General features: G+C 61.0%; 1 protein-coding gene across 1 annotated transcript; it reads right to left on the minus strand.

The window, feature by feature from the left end:
* Positions 1-40: 40 nt before the first annotated feature.
* Positions 41-16,416, minus strand: DNMT3B (DNA methyltransferase 3 beta). The gene is made up of 19 exons (XM_057424783.1): positions 16,173-16,416; positions 12,813-12,957; positions 12,087-12,202; positions 11,126-11,278; positions 10,525-10,716; positions 9,231-9,389; positions 8,645-8,752; positions 7,811-7,952; positions 7,409-7,537; positions 6,982-7,026; positions 6,627-6,706; positions 6,265-6,377; positions 5,756-5,939; positions 5,474-5,558; positions 4,870-5,015; positions 4,647-4,737; positions 4,241-4,389; positions 3,665-3,750; positions 41-2,029 (listed from the first exon to the last, which is right to left on the minus strand). The coding sequence occupies exons 1-19, from the start codon at positions 16,275-16,277 to the stop codon at positions 1,891-1,893; spliced, it is 2,367 nt and encodes a 788-aa protein (XP_057280766.1). The 5' UTR covers positions 16,278-16,416; the 3' UTR covers positions 41-1,890.
* Positions 16,417-22,395: the final 5,979 nt, after the last annotated feature.

Raw genomic sequence — 22,395 nt, forward strand, 5'->3', positions numbered from 1 at the left:
GCCAGGGGCTGGTGACAAAGGAAAGCTCAAACACATCACCAAGAACAACGCCCACTGGGAAGACTTCAAAGAGTGACCTCTGGGCAGGACCAAGTGAAAAAGCCTTTCAACTCCCCAGGCTTCCCTTCCTGCCCATTCCCAAGTGCGGCCTTGGGCAGGAGCCCCAGAGAAGGTGGTCCTCAAAGCCCAGGGTTGAAAGCGGCACAGAAGAGTGGAAAGTGAGAGGCTCCCTCCTCCAAGGAGGCTGTCATCCTCCACCACCTATGAGAGGGGTGAGGAGGGCCCCCGTGTGTCAGAGAGGTAGAAGGAGCTGGGAGAGAAGCTCTCATTCCCCACTGATGCTGTATGACACCTCATGAAGCAGCCTGGCCCGTGGTTTGGACATGATTCGCTCTGAGAAGGCACCAAAGGATGCTGCGAACAGGGTGTAGTGAACAGCAGAGGTAGGGGAGGACAGAGGGACAATGGGGGACACCACGGGTTGTTTCAGTGCATTGAAATGTGCATTGGAATTAAGGGGGCTACGGAAAACCTGGCACAGGTGGGATGGGCTCCCTGGGACTTCACAGACAGCAGGAAATCACCTCGGCAAAGTCAGGGAGCAGGAGGGCAATAAAGTGAGCACAGCAGCGGCTGCAGGAGCTCCTGGTTCAGCCCCAGGCTGGGCACAGAAGCACAAAAGCATCCCTGTGCATGGGGAGATGGGCGAGCAGGGAAGGAGAGAGGTAGAGCAGAGCCCTGCCTGCGGACCCAGGACCTGCCCCAGCACCAGCGCCCGCAATGGGGGGACACACGCAGCCCCCAGCCACAGCAGCTTTCCCACCTTGCTGCCCATGGAGCGGGATCAGCACGGGTGAGACCGGTGCTGTGCTCCGGGAGCCTGCAGCCCCACTGGGGTCCAGGGGGATCTTCCCTGCCAGAAAGCTCCTACATCACAGCCACCACGCTCCCAATACTGCTCGGCTTCACAACACGTGGGGGCAGCAGCTTGAGGACCATCCTGACCCCTGCACTGCCCTTCCTGCCCATGCACCACATTCACTGGGGATAATGGATGCTCAGAGAACATTTTCCTTTATGGACGCTGGAGCTCAAATCCTCCCTGCTCCAATTCCTGTGTAAGCTTTCAAAGCACTCAGCAGGATTTTTAAAATGGAAGGAAAAGGTTGTAGATGCTTTAAAAAAGGAAGTAGTGAGTATTTGTAAACTACAGCCAAACGTATAAAACAGTATTCCTTTAGTTCTAGCTAGAAAAGTAATTCTATCACCTCACAGTTCAGTTTCAGCTACATTCAGGTCTAGGAGTCTCCACATTCATATGTAATGCCGTAAAGCAGCAATAGACATTAAACAACACAAAAGTTTATCAAAAAAAAGAATAAAACCGATTTGGTGTGTGTATCCTGCGTGTTCAGTGTATGTACCTGAGCAGGGTCCCTTACACCTCCTGCCACAGCCCCCCCTGGCTTTGGCAGTTGCTTCAGGAGAGGTTTTGTTTGGTCAGAAGCAGTAACTCGCTGCAGTTCACATCTGCCCGCAGCACCTCGGCAGCTGCCTCCGTGCTCACTGCTCAGCAAGTTGTGACTTTCAGCTCTAGGCTAAACCGGGGTATTTAATGCTCTGGAGGAGACTTCCCATGGGCTCAGCCATGCACAGAGCTTCCTGCGCTGGGCAATTAAAGCTCTTTTGTCCGGGTGTTCTATCACTGCCATCAGTCCCTTTCAAGAAAAGTTACCCTGCCAGGTTCTTTGGTTAAAGACATTTCCTCGGCTCTCCCTGCGGGGCCAGGCTGCCTCCCTGCAGGAGGGAAGAGCAGGGATGGGCCCGTCCCTCTCCCGCCTCCAGCCGAGCTGTGCATCTTTACCAGAGAGACGAGGGCTGCTCGGCTGGCTATTCGCAGGCGAAGTAATCCTTGAGCGGGGAGAAGAGGTGCTGGATGACGGGGACGCTCCACGACCGCAGCAGCTTCTGCCGAGCACCGCGGCCCATGTTGGAGACGTCGGTGTAGTGGAGGGGGAAGACGAAGATCCTGTGGAGCAGAGCAGAGGAGGGTGGGTGAGCTTTGGTGACTGCACCGGTGCCCATCAGATGCAGCCAGGACACAGCATCTCTGTCCCATCTGCGTCCATCCTGCATCCCTCGAGCCCCGGCCTGGGTTTTAGTCTTGCTCAGCAGAAGCTCCTCCGCAGCGTGGCAGTGCTCCCCACCAGCTCTGATTTCCTTTCCCAGAGTGGCAGCAAGCGAATGTGCATTGCTTCCACCCAAAGCATCTGGCAAAGGTGATGCAGTCTTTCCTGCTCTACCCGGAGCCAGAGGCACTCGCCCAGGGGCAGCGGAGCAGAGCCCACACCTGCAGCCCCGCTCCCATGGCCACAGACAAACCAACCCCCCCCCCTCGTGTAGCCGTGCAAGCACATCTGCCTGGGCACAGAAGCACAGCTGTCCAGGAGCTGCCCCAGGGCCCCAGCCCACCACCACCAGTGCACCCAGCGGCTGATGCCCCTGGGAACACCCCCCAGCAGAGCTCCCAGTTGGAGGGAGATGCTGGCAGGGGTTGGGACCCCCCCCCCCACTGGCTCCATTTTAAAGCTGGATTAGGAGAAATAAAAGGCAAAACAAACCCAAGAGCCACCAGCAATCTCCAGCCAGGACTCAGCACCGAGCACGGCGAGAGAAAAGCAAACGCTAAAGACAATGGAAAATTCCTCCTCCCAGCTCCATGGCCATGTCCTCACGCAGCCCCTGCCGTGGCTGAGGTCAGTACAACGCTGTCCCAGGAGCCACACGGAGCCAGGAACTCACACCTCTGCCCACTCTGCTCAGCAAGGCACCTCCACAAGCATCGCCCCGGGACAGCTCATCCCGGGCTCCCATCAGAGGAAGGTTCTCCAAGTGCCATTTCACATGACAAAGCCTCGGTAATCGCTATTTCACTTTCAAATTCCTGCATGCCTCTCGCTCAGCTTTAATTAGTTTGAACTCCAAGAAATACTGGCAATTTAAATACAAACAATCTGGAGTATTTAAACCCCATCTCTTTCTTGGCTGAGGCATTCCCTGGTGAAATCTCCAGGTTTTGTTGCTAGGAGTATCTGGTGCACAGGACTGGTAGCAGTAGGATTCTACTCTACTCCAAGTCCTCCTGCTGTGTTTTACCATCAATTCAGGGTGCTGCCGAGGCGTGCACAAAGCCTGGAGGAGCTTCCCTAAGGCACCACACTGGACCGAGCAGCCCTGGCCAAGGAGGCTGCTGGGGTTCATCCCCTGCCCCTGCAAACCTCACACAGCACTCACTGGGCATGGGGCTGCCCTACAGCACCCCCACATTAGCCTGCATCTTAAACAAAGGCTGCTGGATGTGTGTATCATGTATAACCCCAAGCTAAACACACCACACAGCATCCTGCGCTGACCCCATCGCTTCTCCCTCCGCAGGCTCCAGGTCCGGGGCAGAGGATGCTGCTGCTTTTCCCGGTCTCATCCCTGCTCGTTAACAAGCACATTATCATGTGCACATCACTGCAGGGAACTGCACCATACGGGAACTGCAGCTCTTCAGCTCCCAGGAGCTGGGCTCAGGGCCAAGGAGGGAAGAGCCACACAAGCACCATGAAACAGAGCAAAGCTGCAGCGAGAGTCAAACGGACAGCGAAGGGTTCATTACCTGTTCATCCCCGGAAGGTTACCCCAGAAATAGCGCGCTCGGTGGGCAGCTGATATCTTGATAGCATCGATCATAACTGGGTTACACTGCAAAAGACATGCAAAAATCAAGGTTAGAGGAGGCTTGGGCTCAGCCCGCTCCTGCATGGAGCCGCACTCCACTGCACTGCACCAGCAGTGAACACCAAGTCCTCCTAAGGAGGTAGCCCCCCAGACTCCTGCTCCACACCAGAGCACGGGCTGGTTGGCCCCATGGGCTCCCACACCACAGCCATGGCCAGCCCAGCTAAAAGTCCTCTCCAGGCCCTGACCTCCCTCTCCCTAGAAATAAGAGAGCAGGCACTGCCCTGAGCAGATCTTTCTGCGAAGCAAGAGCCTGCTCCAGGGAGCCAGTGCTGGGGTCATCCTGCTGCAAGCCCCAGGAGACCCAGAGCCAAGGATGAAAGCTTGATTCCTGGGGTGCACATCAGGCAGGGGCCACAGGAAACCAGAGCCAGCCCCACACGGCTCAGCACAGCCTGCAGGGCACGGGAGGTGTCTCCGGCTCAGATGCCCTTCCTGCAGCCACAATCCCTACCTCCAGGAACCGAGAGATGTCCCGCTTGTCATTGACCCTCATGGCCACCACGTTCTCAAACATCCAGAAGAAGGGACGCTCCTCTCCCGCCTTGGGGCGGGCGTAGTTGAGCAGGTGGTAGAACTCAAAGAACAGCCTCCCGGTCCCTTCTGCAAGGGAGAAAGGAGCTGCAGGCTGGGATCTGCTGCGGCGTGGGGGGCACGGGTCTGGGGGCCCTGGCTGCCTCCTCCCCACCAGCACGGCCACAGCCTGTGCTCAGCAGGTGCCACCCCAAGGGCTGCAGCTCGCAGGGGAGCCACCACCAAGGCAGACAGGGGCTGAACCTCTTCCCTGCGCTTTAAGGTGGCTCCGAACCCCAGGAACGTCCCCAGGGAAGCCCAGCCCTGCAGAGGCAAAGCAGCCTTACCATAGAGCCCCTTCCTGGTGGGGTTGACAAGGGAGATGTCATTGCAGGGGCTCCCACCGATCACCAGGTCAAAAGGACCCCACTCCTCGATCTAGTGTGGACAGATTCCGTTAGGAGACGCCAGGGAAGTGGCTCCCTCCTCCTGGACAGGGCAGGGGGAAATCCTGTCCCAGGGGTGCTGGGGTGAGCCCCCGCGGCCATGGTGCCACGTTGCCCAGCTCACGTTTCTCTTGGTTATGTTCCTGACATCGTGCACGTAGGTGATGTTGCCCTCGTGCCGCATGGTGCCCACGGCAATGGGGTCTTCGCAGATCTCCGAGGCGATGTACTTCTCCACTTGGATGCCCAAGTCCTTCAGCACCAGGTACCCTGCCAAGGGACAGATGTCTGAGGCTGCACTGCTCTCTTTGGTCTCGCGGTCTCCTTCGTCAGCAGAGACGCTCGACGCGGCCGTTCCCGCGTGTCCTAGGAGGGGGCAGTCACACAGGGCTGGCTCGTGGGACAGCAAACCACTTTTGTGACCCATTCCTGCAGCAGGCTTGGGAAACCCGGGAAGCACAATTCCAGAGCGGAGTCAAACCAGTGCTGCCAGCGCTCCCACAGCCCTCGCTTCCCAGCGAAACCAGCACCCGGCGCAGCAGGAACCTCTGAGCAATTCCCATGCCCTCCCTCCTCCACAGCCCTATCCAGCAGGAATGGGAGCCCCTGCCCTCCTGGCGGGGATCCCCCTGCCCTGCTCCTCCTTCTCTCCACCAAGGCTTCAGAGACGGGTTTGAGGCCATGAAGCTGATCCCCCCCATGTGCGGTGCTGCTCTTCCAGCGCTCACCTGTGGCTATGCCAGCGAACAAAGAGAGCACTCGAATGGGTCTCCTCTTCGCCGGTGGGATCATCGGATAGATTTTGGGTGCAGCCTGCAACGAAGCCAGCAATGAAGCCTCAGTGCTGCAATACCAGCATCACCTCCGCCTTCAGGGGAGCATCTGCATGGCCGAGAGCCCAGCACCACCCTTGGTGAAGGTGGAGGAGTGGGGCCAAGGCAGAGGGATGAGGAATTCCGAGCCTCTCCACCATTCCCAGCGCTCTGGGCTCCCATGGCCGCAGCCCTTACATATTCCTGCCCCTTGTCACTGGTGAAGAAGTCCTGCAGGCGCGTGTTCCAGTCCTGCCGGCGCTGCAGCACCCCATAGCTCCTCTGGGGCTGGCACATGTAGCAGTTCCAGGGCTCCTGCTCTTTCGCCTTGGCCGACGTCCCTCGGCCCACCAGCACCTCCAGGCACTCCACGCAGAAGCACCTGCCCAAACCAGAGCAGCTTGTGCCCATCACCTCCAGGGTCCCTCCGGCTCAGCCCAGCCTCTCCTGGGGTCTCCCCTGCCAAGCTCTGGAGCCCCCCCCACGTTTTGCAGGAGGTTTGTCCAGGTTCCAGGGATGCTGACACGAAGCCTCCCGGGGGTTGTTATTCAGGTGAAGCCTGGCTCAGCAGGGCTGGGGAGGCTGCGCCGGGACGTGCTGCACCGCAGCCAGCACCAGCCCCTTGCCCAGGCTCACACACGAGCCCGCTTCCCTGCGTTTCCAGGAGCAGCGCTGGGAGCTCAGCCCAGGGAACAGCCAGGACCCACCTGTAGCAGCCAGCATTGCTGCAGAGCAGCAGCTCCTTGCCCTCGCAGCACACGGTGCAGTAGGACTGGTAACCGTCCTCGTCGTACATGTAGAAGAGCTCCAGGAATCTATCCTAGCGAAAGGAGAACCGGGAGAAGTACAAAGGGATCAGGATCCATCATCAGAGCGTGAAGAGAGACTGGAGTTGTTCCATCTCTGATGCACAGCGAGAGCTTGAGGATGCCCGTCCTCGGTGCTTCGAGTGGAGACACGGCATGGGACAGCCCCATGGTGGACACAGCAGAGCCAGGACTTGGCAGGGTCACCCCCTCCCGCGCCGTGCGGCAGGGCTGGATCCTGCACCCGTCCTGCCAGCACTTACCCTGCAGGTCTGGCAGAGCCCCCCCTCGAACAGCGGGTGGAAGGTGGCCGGGTTTCTCCTCCCGCAGGACAAGCAGCTCTCTGCGGGACAGGGATGGACAGAGCTCTGCTGAGCCCGGGGCAGGGCAGGGAGCCTGGGCCGGGGAGCAGAACCCCTGCCCTGTGCCGCAGACAAGCACAGGTCTGGAGGTGGCTGAGGCTCCCCCAGGAGCAGGCCCCACAGGGGGGATCGGCACCGGGCACCCCAGCACCGTGCAGCAATGGCACGTTCCCCCTTCCCACTTGGAGCCCTAAAGAGGGACCCAGGATCTTTGCCCATCACCCCACACCTTTCCCAAGGGAGGACCATCCGTTACCTTCGAGGCTCCCGCTGTTGTTCGTAACTTCCGACACCATTTGCTCTTTAGGAAACACAAAATGCATGTCTTTATGAGCCCTTAAGCAACGAACAAACCCCCTACATACAGATGCCTTCTTTCTTAACACCGCTGCCGCTCCGCTGGGCATTGTGCAGCAAAGGCGTATCAGGAATTCCTGTGCAAACCCCATGTCCTTCGCTGCCGGACACACCAGAACTAGAGCTCTAAGGTCATTTCCAAGCTAAGCCACCAACGGAGCCCAGCCTGTGTCTCGCAGCTGGGTTTGCTGGTGCCTTGTAAGGCCCATAAAAGCTCCTGCTTTTGGAAGCCAAGCTCACATCCCAGGGGAAGAGCCGAGCCCTTTCGCAGGGGTACCCCAGTGCCACAGGGCGCACGGTGCCCCCCAGCTCTCCCCGCTGCGCACCTCGGGTTTGCTCCTCCTCCACGCGCTGCTCCTTGCCGCCGGTGCAGAGGTTGGTCTTCAGCCTCTTGGTGGGGGGACACTGCTCGAGGGACAGCACCTCCTCCGTCCCGTTCCTCAGGACCCCGTTCTCTGCAAGGCAAAGGTGGCTCCTTGGGGACAAGCCTCCAGGCCTGGGAGCATCCCAGGGCACCGGGCGACAGCACCGCAGCTCCCCAGCGCGGCTCGAGGCGCATCCTGGTCTTTGACTTCCAGGAGCGATGGCTTTGAGGTGCTTTCCTCTGGCTTCTGGCAATGCTGCTGGGAGGGACCACACTGAGGAGCCCCAGGGTCACCTGGGGACCCAGCCAGCAGGCTCGGCAATGCCAGCGCCATCCCCGTGCCCGGCCCACGGCACCTCCTCACCTGAGGCTTTGGGCGGCCGCAGTCCCTTGAAGCCCAGGGGTTTGAAGCCAGTGAGTGCCCAGTCAATCATGGGCTTCAGCTGCTCCTCCAGGGACTCCCCAGGGGCTGTGGAAAACGTCTTTCCCGACCGGCTCCGGGCAACCTGCCGAGAGGAGGGACCTTGTGGGACACCACGGGACACCGTGGGACAGCAGAGGACACCACGGGACACCGTGGGACACCATGGAATACCGTGGGACACCATAGAATACCGTGGGACAGCAGAGGACACCACGGGACATCATGGGACACCATGGAATACCGTGGGACAACAGAGGACACCACAGGACATCATGGGACACCATGGAATACCATGCGACAGCAGAGGACACCACGGGACACCGTGGGACACCATGGAATACCGTGGGACAGCAGAGGACACCACGGGACATCATGGGACACCATGGAATACCATGGGACAGCAGAGGACACCACAGGACATCATGGGACACCATGGAATACCATGCGACACCAGAGGACACCACGGGACACCATGGGATAGGGGCTGGTCCCAGTGCATGGAGCAGCCAGGCTGCAGCTGCACGGCCCACGTGCCTGGCAGGGCCATGTCCCCAGCCCTCTCCCCATCACACACACGTGCACAGGGCTCGGCACAACAGCAGCTGTTGGATTCCAGTGCTGGGAATGCTCCCAGGCACCCTCCTCCTGTGCCTGCCCTCCCTGCCATGAGCCGGCTGCCTCCATCAGCCCCATCTGATGGGAGCAGGGACAGCCCAGCCCCAGCTGCTTCACTGGGCACCTTCCTTCCCCCGGCCCCAGCTCTGCTGCGGTTACCTCTAGTGCATGGTACACGGCTCGGCGGTAGGAGACCAGCTTGTTGAACGTGGACAGATTGAAATGCTGCCTAAAGGCCACGAGCCCCATCAGCTTGTCTGCAGACACCTGCGGGACAGCAACAAGAGCTTACACCGGGCACGGGCACGTCCCTGCGGCACCATGCAGCCCGTGCCGCACACCCAGCCCTGCGGCACTGCACGCCCAGCACAGCTCACACCACAGCCCAGGGCTTTGTCTGCGCTCTGGGGCCATGGGAGGATGCTCAGCATCAGCTGCAGAGGGGATGAGCAGCGGCAGCGCTGCACACATGGAATGAGCTGCGCGCAGCCTCTGCCGGCACCGCACCTCTGCGGGCACGGCGCTTCCCTCCCTCCTGCACCCCGGGGACGTTCCCATTGCTGGGTCCTGTCACCAGCCTGTGGTGCCCAGGCTGCTGTCACTGGAGCCACCGGGGCCCCTGCCAAGGGAGGCTGCAGCCGGGCGCACACAGAGCCGAGGCAGCCCCGGGAGCAGGGCAGGCAGCAGAGCTGGGCAGGGACGAGGGCTCCAGCCCGGGTGAAGGCAGGCACAGACAGGAGCTCACCTCAGAGAACTTCCCATCCCCAAACCACTGCACCCAGCGCATGCCCGAGGCCGCCGGGCGCTTGGCCGTGGCTCTGTAGGAGACGACGATCGCCGGCCACCAGGAGAAACCCTTGATCTTTCCCCAGACGAGCTCCCCGATCCCAAAATCCTTCCCGTCCTGAAGGCAAGAGGACAACACGGATCAGCCACACTGAGCTCCCTGCTTTGTCCAAGCAGCTGTGGCAGAGAGCCCCGAACACGGCCACAGAGCACCCCACGCTGCTGCTCCACCGCGTGTGCCCATCACCGGTCACCTGCGAGCCTCTGCACAGGATGCACAGGAGCTGCATCCCCTGCCTCAGGAGAAGAGCAGAGCACACCCCGGCAGCACCAGAGCCAGCCCTGCACCCAGGAAGGTCTTGCAGGAGCATTGGCAGTGCCAGGCACAGGGCAGTGCGTGCTGCGTCCTGCACAGCCTCCTCGGCACCGGTACCAGCACCAGCACCCCACTCCTCCCAGTCCCATTGCCCATCACAGCCGCGTTTGTCTGGGAGAACCCAGCTCACTGCACGCCGCTGCCCAGGCCAAGGGATGCGGGAAGCACACAGGGATGCACGTATCCTGCTGCTGCAGGGAGGGCTTTGCTCTGAGGTTGCTCCTTGGCACAGGGCAGCCCCTTCATGGGGCTCACGGCTCAGCCCATCCGGCTGCACCCCGGGGACAGGGCACCCACAGGGGAGAGCAGGAAATGGGGCAGGGCAAAACAGAGACAACAAAAGGGAGAGCTGGGAATTTTGGCATGACCGTGCCAAGGGCCTCCATCAGGCAGCCTGGCAGGGACCATGGCAGGACCATGCTCCCCACGCAGGAGCAGTCACCTTGACCTGCAGAGCCCTCCTTCCCGGCCTTATTCCCCAGTCAGGCACCCAGCTATGCAGCAAGATGCAGTTGCCCAATTCCTGCAAGGCCGGGGCCCTGCCCCGCTGCCTGCAGGCACTGAATCACTCTCTGCAGCTCCAGCAGCTCCGCTCCAACCCAGCATCCCCCCCAGAAACGTTTCCTGCACATGCAACTGCGTGTCTCGGCGGGGCACGGCGTGTGCCATGCGCGCGTCTCCGGGGCCCTCGGAGCCTTTTCCAGCCCCACAGGCAGCACGGGCAGGGCCGGTCCCTGCACAGCACCCACCTGCAGCCCCGGAGCAGAGCCCAGGGCATCATCACAGCCTGGGCACACAGGGAGAGGCAGGCAGGGGAAGGGAGGCGGGAGAAGCTGCAGCATCCCCGGTGCAGGAGCAGAGCGGGACCCATCCGTACCTGGTACTCCAGTGCCATCCCCGCGTCCCTGCTCTCGGTCTCCTCAGTCCCCAGCTCAGTGGAGCCGTTCTGGCCCTCCTGGGAGCTGCTGCCAGAGAGCGTGCTGCTGCTCTGGGATGAGTCCCGGGAGTCCTCCTCCGTGAGGTCGATGGTGGGGATGGAGATAGGTGTGGACTGGCGCCGCTTGGAGCTCTGCATGGTGGAGCAGGAGAGTGTGAGCACAGAGAGAGGGGAATGGGAGCAGAAACCTGCCCCACGTCACCCCCAGCCACGGATCAGAGAGGGGGAACTTGTGAAAGGGGGGCACCAGGAACGGAGGGAAAGGCCCAGGACTGGGGCACCTGAAGGAGAAGTGCTCTGTTTCTGCTCTCAAGACACACAGAAAACAGTGCAGCGCTTGCTCCCTTCCCTTTTCCTCTCCCCAGTTCACCCCAAAGCACCCGGCTCACAGCAGTGGCAAGCAGCAGCCCACACCCCCCGCGCTGCACAGGGGAAACTGAGGCACAGAGCGTGCCTGAAGCCTTGGGCAGGGCACGGCAGCAGTGTGGGTCTCCCGATCCCAGGGGAGCCCCAGGGCAGCCCCAGCCCCATGCACCCTCACCCGCAGTGGGGTGGGCAGGTCCCGGGGGGGCTCCACACTGTTGGTTTCCTTGATCTTCATCTCCTGGCGGGTCTGCCCTGCCTGGAAGATGAGGCGCACGGGGGGCTTCTGCCGGAGGCTGCTCTCCCAGCCCGCGCTGCCCCGGGGCCGCATCTGCAACCAGAGCAGAGGACGTGGTGTGGATGTGGCACAGATGCCTTCCCCCAGCCCGTGCCCCCTGGGGCTGGCATCGGCAGCACCAGCGCCCTGGGGATGGATGGGGAATGCGAGAGGAGCGCAGGCAGCTGCGGGAAGCCCCTTGGGCTGAGCCCCTGCACTTCACAGCATCTCTGCTGATGGTATGGTAAGGTGCTCAGGAGCACTCACTGCTGCAGCCCCCGGCACTGGGAGAGCATCCCACCAGCAGCTGATGGCATCACCTTTGTTTCCAGCCATCATGTGCATCCTTGACTGTATCCTCCTCCACCTCCCTCCTGCCCCAGCCCTGCAGAGGCACCAGGGCAGCCCTTTCCCTGCGGCTCAGGAGCTGCAGTTTCCAAACAGCACAACCCAAGGGGCTTTCTTGCATGCAGCACAAGAGAGCTTCAGCACAAGAAGAGATTTTGCAAGTGAAAATCCCCTGGGGGTTTTTCAACCTACTCAACGCAAAACTGGGACCCAGCCCCAAAGCAGGCAAAAGCAGGACACCCTGAGGAGGGGGTGAGATGCTTCTGTCCATCAACTGAAGACAATATCAGCATAACAGCGATTACATTGCTGCAACCCGTCGTGGGCATCGCTGCATCACCCCCACCACACTGCTGCTGGGGCATAAAGCACAGCAGGAACTGAACAATGCAAACAAATATTCTGCTTGTGAATGAATATCACATCTGCCATTGGGCTGCTCCCATAGCCCGGGGGGGAACGGGCGAGGGTCCCCACACAGAGCCCTGGCGCCAGGGTCCTGCTGAGCACTTGCCTCCTGCACCTCAGCCAGAGCCAGCGGCCAGGACAGGCCCTCCTCCTCCTTGGCCGGGTCTCCCTTGCTCACCTTCTTGTTGCTCTCCAGCGATGGCAGCCCCAGGCCTGCAGCATCTGCACAGGGACAAGAGCAGCCTCAGGCTCCATGAGCCTCCCCAGCCATGCCCAGCACACCCCAAACCCCCACTGCTCCGGGCAGCACACCGGGACTTGAAGAGACCAAAGCCTCCCCCTGGAGAAATGAGGCCGAGAGCAGAAGACAAGCAGCAGCATCCCCGAGGCTGCCCATCGCGGGGCTGCCAAGAGCAGCAGTTCCAGATCCCCCACCTGCACCCAGGCTGGAAGGGAGGGACCTTCTTATGCGCCTTTTTGTTCCTGAGCCATAAGCAAACCTTACTCCTGCTATTCAGGGCTTGTCGCCACTTTAAAAGCAGGACCTTATGAATACAAGAGGTGGGATGTGGGGACCATGACCTGAGCATCCCCAGGACTCCCTTACTCCAAGGGCTCCAACCATCAAGGGGCAGAGCCAGCACCCCAGCGTGGCACCCTTCCACAACCACTGCTGTTGCTGCAGCCTGGACTCGTGGATGCGCAGCCGGGAAGAAAAGACCCGGCGGAGTCATGAAGGGAACCTGGATGCTGTGCTGCAACCCCGGGATAGTGCCTGGGACATCCCTGGTTTCACGTATCCCTGTGTGTCCCTGGGCACGTCGAGACTCACCTGGAGTGCTGGGCTTCCTGTTTGTCTCCCGTATGATGGGGGGGGCGTTACTGGTGGGACTGGTACAGGCCCCGTTGAGGAGGATCAGCTCTGCCCTGCAGTCTGCCTCCTCCTGGCCGTGGCTGCTCTCCTTCTTCATGGTCGCCTGTGGAAGCCAGAGCAGAAAGGAAATGGAGAATGCAGAAAGCCCCGGGGCAGGCAGAGCCCCTGCTGCAAGCGCTGCAATCCAGCCACAACTTCTGCCCTTTGTGCAGGGGTCTCACTGGCGCCATATCCGCAGCGGCCCTGGGAGCTACGCGGGGGCTCTGAGGGTCCACGGGCTCCAGCAAACGAGCCACATCCACCACCCCCGTGGTGCCCTGCACCCCGCAGCAGGCGGGCGCTCAGGACACAGCAGAGCTCGCCATGGGGGGCAAAGTCCTGGCGCCTGCAGCGACCTGAACTCCCCCAAAGGGAGAAAACTCCTCCTGCCCCTTCCCTGGCCTCACCCGGGGCAGGGCTCTGCACCCACGGCACCGGCAGCGCCCGCTTGTGCCGGTGTCCCGTGCACCGGGGGCTGCTGCAGCGCAGGCAGAGCCCGGCCACGTGTCCCCGGCACCTCACCGGCACCCAGGGGCCTCTGCCCTCCCTGGATCCTGTTTTCGGAAGTGGAAGCTCCCAGGCTCTCCCAGAGGCACCCGGGACCGCGCTAACGAAGCTGCCTCATTGCTGGGCTATGGGTCTGTGCTGCAACTTGCCCCTCTGCCAGCACCGGCACTGCAGGCGCACGTAGCTCAGCGAGCAAGGAGCAAGCCAGGCTTAACCCATCCAAAGCCCTGTTTGGAACCAGACACAACCAATCCCCCCCAGCCCCAGAGAGACCCCAGGCTCCAGCCCTGGCCCCCTCCCACCGCTCTCACTCAGCATCGCCTCCAACTGCTTCCCTAACAATTGAGATCTGCTTCGAGATCGCCTGTCAGCACCTCTGGCAAACAAAGAACAGTCGGGGTCTGATGTTCCAGATGCCAAAGGCAGCCTTAAAACCCTGCTAACACCCAGACATGAAGGAAGGCAGGTGACCAGCACCCACCTCCATAGCCAGAGCCCCCGGTGCACGTCCTGCCTGCGCCCCACACACATCTGCCCAACAAAGGGACAAGAGGAACGGCACCAGCAGGAGTGTAAAAGCGCTCCGAGCCCCACAGCTGTGTGCAGAAATCCCACGGCTGCAGCACATCTGCTCCAGAGCCAGTGAACAATTCCTGGGAGCTGCCTGGACTCGCCGGGCTGCCCTGGCTTGGGCAGCCGGTCCTGGCCCCAGATGCTCCCGATGCGGTGCAGCACAGGCAGGTCAGCCCCTCCGGGCTCTGCTCCCTTCTCCAGGCTGCGGTGCAGCAGCAACCCTCACCAGTGGCAGTGCTGCCATGAACAATCCCACCAAAATACAGAGAATCTCCCTTGGGAACCCACACAGCGAGGTGCGAGAGGATGCGCTGCTCCCTTAGCGTGAGCAGGACCCAGAGGAGAGGCTGAGGATAGGAGATGGGGCAGCATGAGCCTGGCAAGATCCATGGAGGACAGGAGCAGGCAAGGCCACCTCCCAGCCCTGCAAACATCTGCATCCTCAAACCCCACCAGGCCCTTCATGGGAACTTTGCATCTGGTCCTTTGAGTGGCAGCCCCAGACAGAGCCAGAGCCCACCCAGGACATTCAAACTTGCACCTCAAAATGGCTTTTTCCTTTCTCAGCCTGGGGCTGCCCGGTGTGCCCTGGCTGGCAATGCAGTGATACATCCCCACCAGCCCTGCACTGGTGACGCTGGTGACGCAGCAGCCAGGTCTCCCCAAGGCACGCAGCCAGGACCGAGCACCAGCTGTGCCCAGCTCAGCTTTGCCGCATGCTCCGGGAGCTCTTTCTGCCAATTCTAAAGCAAGCAGTGCACCCACGGGAGCATCACACCGTGCGCTTCTCCAGCTGCACCACCCCGGATCACTTGAGGACATCCCATCACCATCCTCAGACAGCAAGCAGGAAAGGGAACATCACATCACACCAGACCCAAACTGCAAAGCTAAAGTCTCGCTCTCACAAGCACCTACGTCGGGACAGCGGGACTGCAACTCCCATCCCCTTCTCTTCTTGATGCTGCGTTAGCACCAAGGAAGGAAGCTGCATTCCCAAGCCCATGCTGTCCTTCCCACTGACCCCCTGGAGCCGCCATCGCTACAAGCCTCACCACGCTCGGGAGGGAGGCTCAGCTCTTTGTCCTCGCCTCCCCTCGCACACCAACATGTGCACAGGGCATTGCGAAAATAATAAGAACCAGAGCGCTCCCCTCACATGTTGTGTCTCACGGGAGGAGAAAACCAGCACGGCAGCGTCTGCACTGCTCAATGCACTGCACACACACAGGCGAGCGCTGCAGCCGCACGCTTCCTACGGGAACCCACCAAGACTCGAACCGTGCAGGATTCCAGCTCGGATGCTCTGAGCTCCCCAAGAGACCGGTGCTAGCGGCGGCCCGGCTCTGCCTGGTGCCCGGGATGTGCCCTGCAGCGGTACCCCACCGAGACAATGAACCCGCTGACTCCGGATCCCGCCCTAGTTTTGCAATACCAGTTTCTTTAAGGTTTGCCAAACTGGTTAAAGGACCATGCCACAGCATTAACCGCTTCGAGAGCCAGCCTGCGGAGCAGCCCGCGCCCCAGTGCGGGCAGGGGGGCTGCTCTCACCTACCAGGCATCACATTCTGCCCCGCAGACCATGCCTCAGGACCCCGTTGCCCTGAACCCTGCTGCCCCTGACCCAGGGCTGTTCCTCAGCCCGGGGCTGGGCCCACTTTCATTTTCCTTCTTGAGAAAACAGCCTGGCCCTTATCAGGTGCTGTTCCGGGTAGGTGGGGAGCTGGCAGGGAGACCGCAGGACTTTGCCTCCAGACAGGGGCATGCATATCAAAAGGCTGGAAGTTTTACGGGATGGCTGGGATGGCAGCCATCACCCAGGCCCTGTTTGAATAACAAAAAGAAATAAAGGACCCCAATGGCCAGGGCTGCTCCCTCCGGGCTGGCTCAGGGCTGTCCCCCACACAAATGCCCTTTAACTCTCCCCAAACCGAGCATTTCCCTCTAATCCTGGGAAGAAAAGAGCTGCTGGGCTGGCAGCTCAGCAAGAAAGGGAGCCCATTTTGGCTCATTAAGAAGGGCAGGCTCTCCCCTCCCCTGCCCGTTTCCTGTGCCTGGCCCCTCTCCGGCTCTCCCGCGCTCCCGCACTTCCCTCCATTTCCCCCTGTTTCCTCTCCTGCCCCCCTGCCCCAGCGCTGCGCGGCCACCCCCGGGCTCAGCAGCCGAGCTCGGATGAAAGGAAAGAAACAAAAAACAAACCGGCCCCTCCTCTCCCCGTGAAGACCAGGCCTGAGGAGTCTCCTGGGCAGCCACCATCACAGCCAGCCGCTGCTCCAGCCGCTCTAGGCTCTTTACCATGCTCATCTCGGCCTCGTCGCGCTGCCAGGGGCCACGCCGGCTCCCCCGAGCCCCTGCCCCGGGACGTGCCCGGCGTGGAGCGGCCGGGCCGGGGGTGCTGCGGGCAGGGCTGGGGGCACTGGGGGCTCCGCACCGGCCGGGAGGGTCTCAGCCGTGCCAGGTCCTGTCCAGAGCCGTTACTGCTGCATCCTTTCCCTGCACAAGAGGACACAGTGATGACAATGACACCTCGCTGTCCCCATGTCCCCTGCCTGGCTCTGGAGAATCCTAGAATCAACCAGATTCGAAAAGACCTTTAAGATCATCACAACCAGCCGTTCCCCAGCATTGCCAAGGCCACCACTAACCCATGGCACTGAGGGCCTCATCTACATGGTGTGGGAACACTTCCAGAGATGGTAACTGCAACACTGGCCTGGGCAGCCTGTTTCAATGCCCGAGCACCTCTGGGGAAGGAATTGTTCCTATCTCCAGTATGAACCTCCCTTGGTGCAGCTTGAGGCCATTTCCTCTAGTCTCATACCTGAGAGACTCCTGGCTCCATCCTCCTTTCAGGTAGTCGTAGAGAGCGATAAAGTACCTCTGCAGAGTGGGGGCTCAGCCTCCCCCCCATCTTCCCCAGGGTGCCCCCTTTCCTGGCTCCATCCTCCTTTCAGGTAGTTGTAGAGAGCGATAAAGTACCTCTGCAGAGTGGGGGCTCAGCCTCCCCCCATCTTCCCCAGGGTGCCCCCTTGGCTCATTCCCCCTCATTTCACTAAAAATTAGGAAACTGGAAGCAGTTAAGAGGCAGTTAACACAAGTCCTGCTGCAGGGGCAGCACGTTTCAGCTCCTTCTGTGTCCCCTTTTCCCGGGGACCGGGGCAGCCCCAGGACCTGCTCCCACCCGCTGCTCCTCTCCCGGCTCCAGGGACTCGTGCCCCAGGCTGGAGCTCAGACCTCTTCCTTGATGCCCCTCCCTTGCCTCTCCCTGCACCCGGCTGAGGAGGATGATGCCGGTAGAGCTCCCCCGGGCCGGTACCTGCCGCTGGGCCGGTGCCTCAGCAGCTGAGCCCGGGCCCCGGCCGCCCCCTCCGCTCCGCCCCGGGGAGGCGCCGCTTCACGTCCGAGTGGCCGGCGGGAGCCGCTTTCCTGCGAACAGAGAAGCGAGGAGATGCGCTGACAGATCCTCGACCCCAGAACCGAAAACAAAAGGTGCTCGGCTCCGGCAGCGGTGCCGCCGCATCCCGGTCCCCGGAAGCCCAAACCGAGCCCCGGCCCGGGGAACACCCCCCCGAGCCCTCCCCGCCCCGCAGCCCCGCTTGCCTCTTCACTGAAGGGACCCGAGGCTCCGCTGTGCTCCCCCTGCGGCTCCGGGCTCTGCCCCCGCCCCGCTCCCCGTGCCCGTCCCGGGGCGCCGGGAGTACCCCCAGCCCGGCCGTGACAGCCCCGGGACGCGCCCCCGGGATACGCGACAGCGGCGCCTCCGCGGGAAACTCCCGAAAGTTGCGACGAGCGCCGGGGGAGCGGGCGGGAGCCGGGACCGGGGCTGGGGCCGTACCGACCCCAACACCGCCCCGGGACCGAGCGCCGGCAACAAGTGGCGGCGGGGCCGCTCCGCCCGGTGGCCCCGGACCGGAGGGGCGAGACCCCGGGAGCACGGAGGGGGGGGCCGCGCGGTCGGCCGGGCCCGGGGCGCGCTCCCGCCGCCGCCCTCCGGTGCCCCGGTGCCGCGACCCCGCCCGCCCCATTGTCCCCCGCCGCCACCACCGCGTACAACAAAGCCGCCCACGAGGATGCGCCGCGGCTCCGGCCCGGTTCCCCCCAGTCCCCGCTCTCACCTGCGCCGCGGCGGGACGCGCCGTCCAGCGGGGCCGCGCCGCCGCTCACCGCCTCTCGCGCTCCGGCCGGCCCCCGACAGCCCCGCGCTCCGGTTACATGGCGCTTTAACCCTGCCCGTGCTGGGCAGCCCCTCCTCCTCCTCCTCCTCCTCCTCCTCTCCACGCCCGCCGCGCCGCACGGCGGGGGAGGGGAGCGCGGGGCCCGCACCGCATCGCCGGGCCCCCGCCCCACGGGTCCGCACCCCCGGGGCTCAGCATCAGCCCCCGGACTCCGCATCCCTGGCGCCCCTGCATTGCCCCGCTGCTCCGCACGGCCCGGACCCCGCATTGTCCGGTACCCCACGTCACCCCCCCGGATCCCGCATCCCGTCCCCGGGGCTCAGCATCCCGGCGCTCCACACGCCCCAGTGTCTCACAGGCTCCCGGAGTTCCTCATCCCCTGGTACCCACCGGCACCCGGTGTCACCCCCAGTGGCCAGCTTACCCCGGGGCTCACCCCTCGAGCTCCCATGGGGGGGACACCCAGAGCAGGCAGAGCCCAAGCTACCCCTCTACCCACCAGGTTTTCAGGGCCTGTGCCCCTTGCAGCGTGGAGCAGGCAGACAAAGCCTCACCGGTTCCACAGTCAGTTTCTGGTGGTTCTTCCGCTTTTCCGTGCGGAAGCAAGACCTTTGGAGGGCTGTGCTGGCGACGGGGAAAGGCCTGCACCTCTCTGCCCAAGACAAAGCAGCAGGGCTCCACGTGGGGTATAATCTTCTCTGCTCGCTCATTACTTCTAGATCCAGCAGAAAACCATCTAACAGTAAGAAAAGGAATATGATTGTCCTGGTGTGACGGAAATAAGCTCTCAATGTCAGGAGGGAAAAGGAGTGAGTTGGCCAAAGTACCCGAAACCTGCGGGATGCGCCTGGGGCCAGCCCCAGGCCTGTACAGCAGGTTCCCCCCACCCCACCCCTCCATCCCTGCAGCATCCCAGCACGAAAACGTGGCTGCACGTGCAAAAATAACCCTGCGAGAGAAGCTGAGAAATGTGGCCTGGGTACGCCTTGGGGAGCATTGGAGGTTACGGCTCACATAAACACACCCCATGGAAGCCTGAAGCTAATTTGCAACTCCGTCGAGGGGATTAAACCAGAGCAAATAGATTTCACTCCTGTTTGGTTTTCCAAACCTGGACAGCACAATGCGTTTGCAGGCTGTGCTCCTCAGAGTTGCCAGGGCACAGTTAGGGTGGAATTAGCCCTCGCTCCAAGCATCTGCAGCTCCTCTCCCTTTCTACGGAAACCTTCCTGCCTCTGCTGGCCCCGCTGACCTGCCATCAATCTCCCGCCACTGAAACGCCTCTTTCTCTCTCTTCCCCTCAGTTATCATCTAATTCAGGAGAGCAGGACTGCACACACTGGTTGTGAAAAGGGCCTGGTACCAAACAAAGCAGGTCCAGGCAGACTGAGACAAATCCCGACCCTTTTCCCTGTTTCAGCTACTCATGACCACAGATTGATGCTGTGAGTTCATTTCTTAATGGTCAAAGTCTGTGTCATCTGGTGGGAAAAAAGGTGCCTCTAAAAAGGATTTTGTATGTGGGCTCCTGACAGGCATTCCCAGTGCCCTTAACAAGAGCTGGTGGTGGCAGCCTCTGCCAGGCAGGGACCAGAGCAACCTGCCCCCCTCCCCATCAGCCCCCAGGCTCTCCAGCACTGATGAGCAGCAGGACATGGACAGGGGTGTCCAATGTCCAATGTTTCTGCAAAAAAAAAGTCGTTCAGCAAGAGCCATTGTCACCACAGGCTGGCCACCCTCAGCCAGCCTTTCAATCCACGGGGCTGGTCACCAAAGCCATCCTCTTGTCACCATCACAGCTGAGTTGGGACCGGCAACACCCGCTGAGCACTGCAGTCATCACAGTTGTGAGCTGCCCCAGTGACCCAGGGAGCGGGAGGAGCTTTTCCTTTCGCTGAAGCCAGTGGCAATGCTGAGTTGAGGCTCTGGGCTCCCCATGGCAGTGAACACACAGCACAGCGGCTCTTTCCCAGCCTGCGGGAACAATCATCTTCTGGCATTCTTCAGTGCTAGAGCCCGTTGGAACACATCCCATGGGACGTCCCCTCATCTTCCATGAGCAGCTCTGTGGCCTGAGCCCCACACCAGCCACCTTCCTCTCCATCAGCTCCATCACAGCTCCCAGTGACAAGCCTTTCCTCACTGCTGCTCCCTGCAGACGCATTCCTGCCCTCAGCATCCCTCCTGTGCCAGGGAGAGCTGTGCTACCCAGCAGAGCAGCAGCAGGACTGATAGCAAGGCCTGTGGGAAATCCTCATCCTGCTTCCACATGCGGGAATATGGCCCCTGCCTCCCCTACAGCTGGGATGGCTTTTCCCATCTGGGGGGAACTGCTGTTTACACAGAGGTAGGAAGTGTTACCCCTCCTACATGAAGTTTCTGGCTCTTCCTGTGGGCTGGCCTGGACCACATGGCACAAACCTCTAAGGTTAAAAATGTCATCTGTGTAAGCAGAACATCCAGCGAGTCTGCAGCCACCAGCCTGCGAACTTCAAACGCAAAGACACACAAAGGAAAGTCTTCAATGGCCCTAACAAAGCTGGCCACAAAATCCCCTTTTTCCTAGAAAACAGAATACGCCTGCTCCTGCCTAATCTGCAGTGCCGAGGCCGCCCCAAGCCGCCCTCCAGAGTGTATAGACTGGGATGGGGCGAGATACAGCTCCTGGGGGGCGGCTGCCTGCAGAGCCCCCTCCATGCCGGCAGGGGAAAGGTTTGCCGTGGTCACAAGGCAGGAGCACACCAGCAATGGTGCTGCCAGCTCCACCCCAACCTTTGCACACAGCTTGCAATAATTTGCTCCTGTGGCAATGCTTGCCCTGGAGCAAATGGTGGAGTGTGATGGGGGAGAAGAAAGGGCAAGAAACTCAAAGCCCCTGTGTCCAACCTGGCCTCGAACACTGCCAGGGATGAGGCAGCCACAGCTTCTCTGGGCACCCTGTGCCAGCGCCTCAGCACCCTCACAGGGAAGAGCTTCTGCCTAAGAGCTCATCTCAGTCTCCCCTCTGGCAGGTTAAAGCCATTCCCCTTGGCCTGTCCCTACAGGCTCTTGTCCATAGCCCCTCTCCAGTTTTCTTGTACCCCCTTTAGGCACAGGAGCTGCTCTAAGGTCTCCCCAGAGCTTTCTCTTCTCCAGGCTGAACCAGCCCAATGAAGCTGAACAACACATCCAACGGAGGGCACACTGATCCTCCAGCTGTTTGGAATGCACCATTTTAAATACCCTACTTCCATATGTGTGTCCCCATTGCTTTCTGCTGCTGCTGCTTTTACTCAGGTATTTGTGGTGAACAAGCACATGACTGCAACTCCGAATACCTGCACATCCCTGGAACTGCTGTCCAACTCCTCCTCAGCTCAAAGGAGTCAATCAGTGACACATTCCGCATGAGAATGGCCTGGCAGGAGGTACTCAGGGGTGAGGATGTCAGGCACCAGGCAGGGCACCCTGGGGGCTCCGGGGACCATCCTCCACCTGGCACTGCTGGGACTAATCCAAACCTCACCCAGATATCCCAAACCTACCCTGCAACCTTCTCTTTTGAGTAAATCCTTCCCAAAGGACCAAGCCAGCCAGCACAGGCCATACCAGGGCTGGTGACACTCACATACTGCAGCCAAACCGGCATCCCAGGATGCCGAATTTCCTGGTGATTGTTTGAACAGGATGTTACGATCACGAACCTCGACTTAAACTCAGCTTCTTGGATTCTGTCACTCAACTTTCCCCAAGAATTCGGTTTGCTGCCTGGGACATAGTTTAACAACGTTAGCTTCACCCGCCTGCCGTGCCTCCGGCGTGCTCACGCGATTAGTTCCTAAAGCATCTCCCTAGAAAGACACCGAGAAGTAAAGATCAGGCACAGGCTGCTCCTGCACTGCTCGTCCCACCAGACAAACCAGGCAGAAAATCACCTCGTTCTTTGTTTCGGTTTTCAGCCACACAGCACAGGTGAAGGAATTTTGGTGGATACCAAATGTGCAATAATCAGCTGCAATTGTTCATGTACACTTACGAGAATTTACACAGACCGGCATGCGACATTCTAAAGCCAGAGGAGAACCGTGGCCACAGGCAGCGGCACTCCGTGCTACCCACTCCATGCATCTCCCTGAGCAAGCTTTAGTTCACGTTAACGCTTCTCTAGCGCCAAGCCCACCCTATGGTTCTAAACCCGCCGACCGGGCCAGTTCACCGCAGAACCTGACCAAATCTGTACCTTGGTTTAGGGTGTCCTAAATACTGAG

Source organism: Pezoporus wallicus, unplaced genomic scaffold, assembly GCF_028554395.1.
Source record: "Pezoporus wallicus isolate ANWC-B61680 ecotype Strahan unplaced genomic scaffold, APGP_CSIRO_Pwel_v1 contig_13737, whole genome shotgun sequence".
Lineage (NCBI taxonomy): Eukaryota > Metazoa > Chordata > Aves > Psittaciformes > Psittacidae > Pezoporus > Pezoporus wallicus.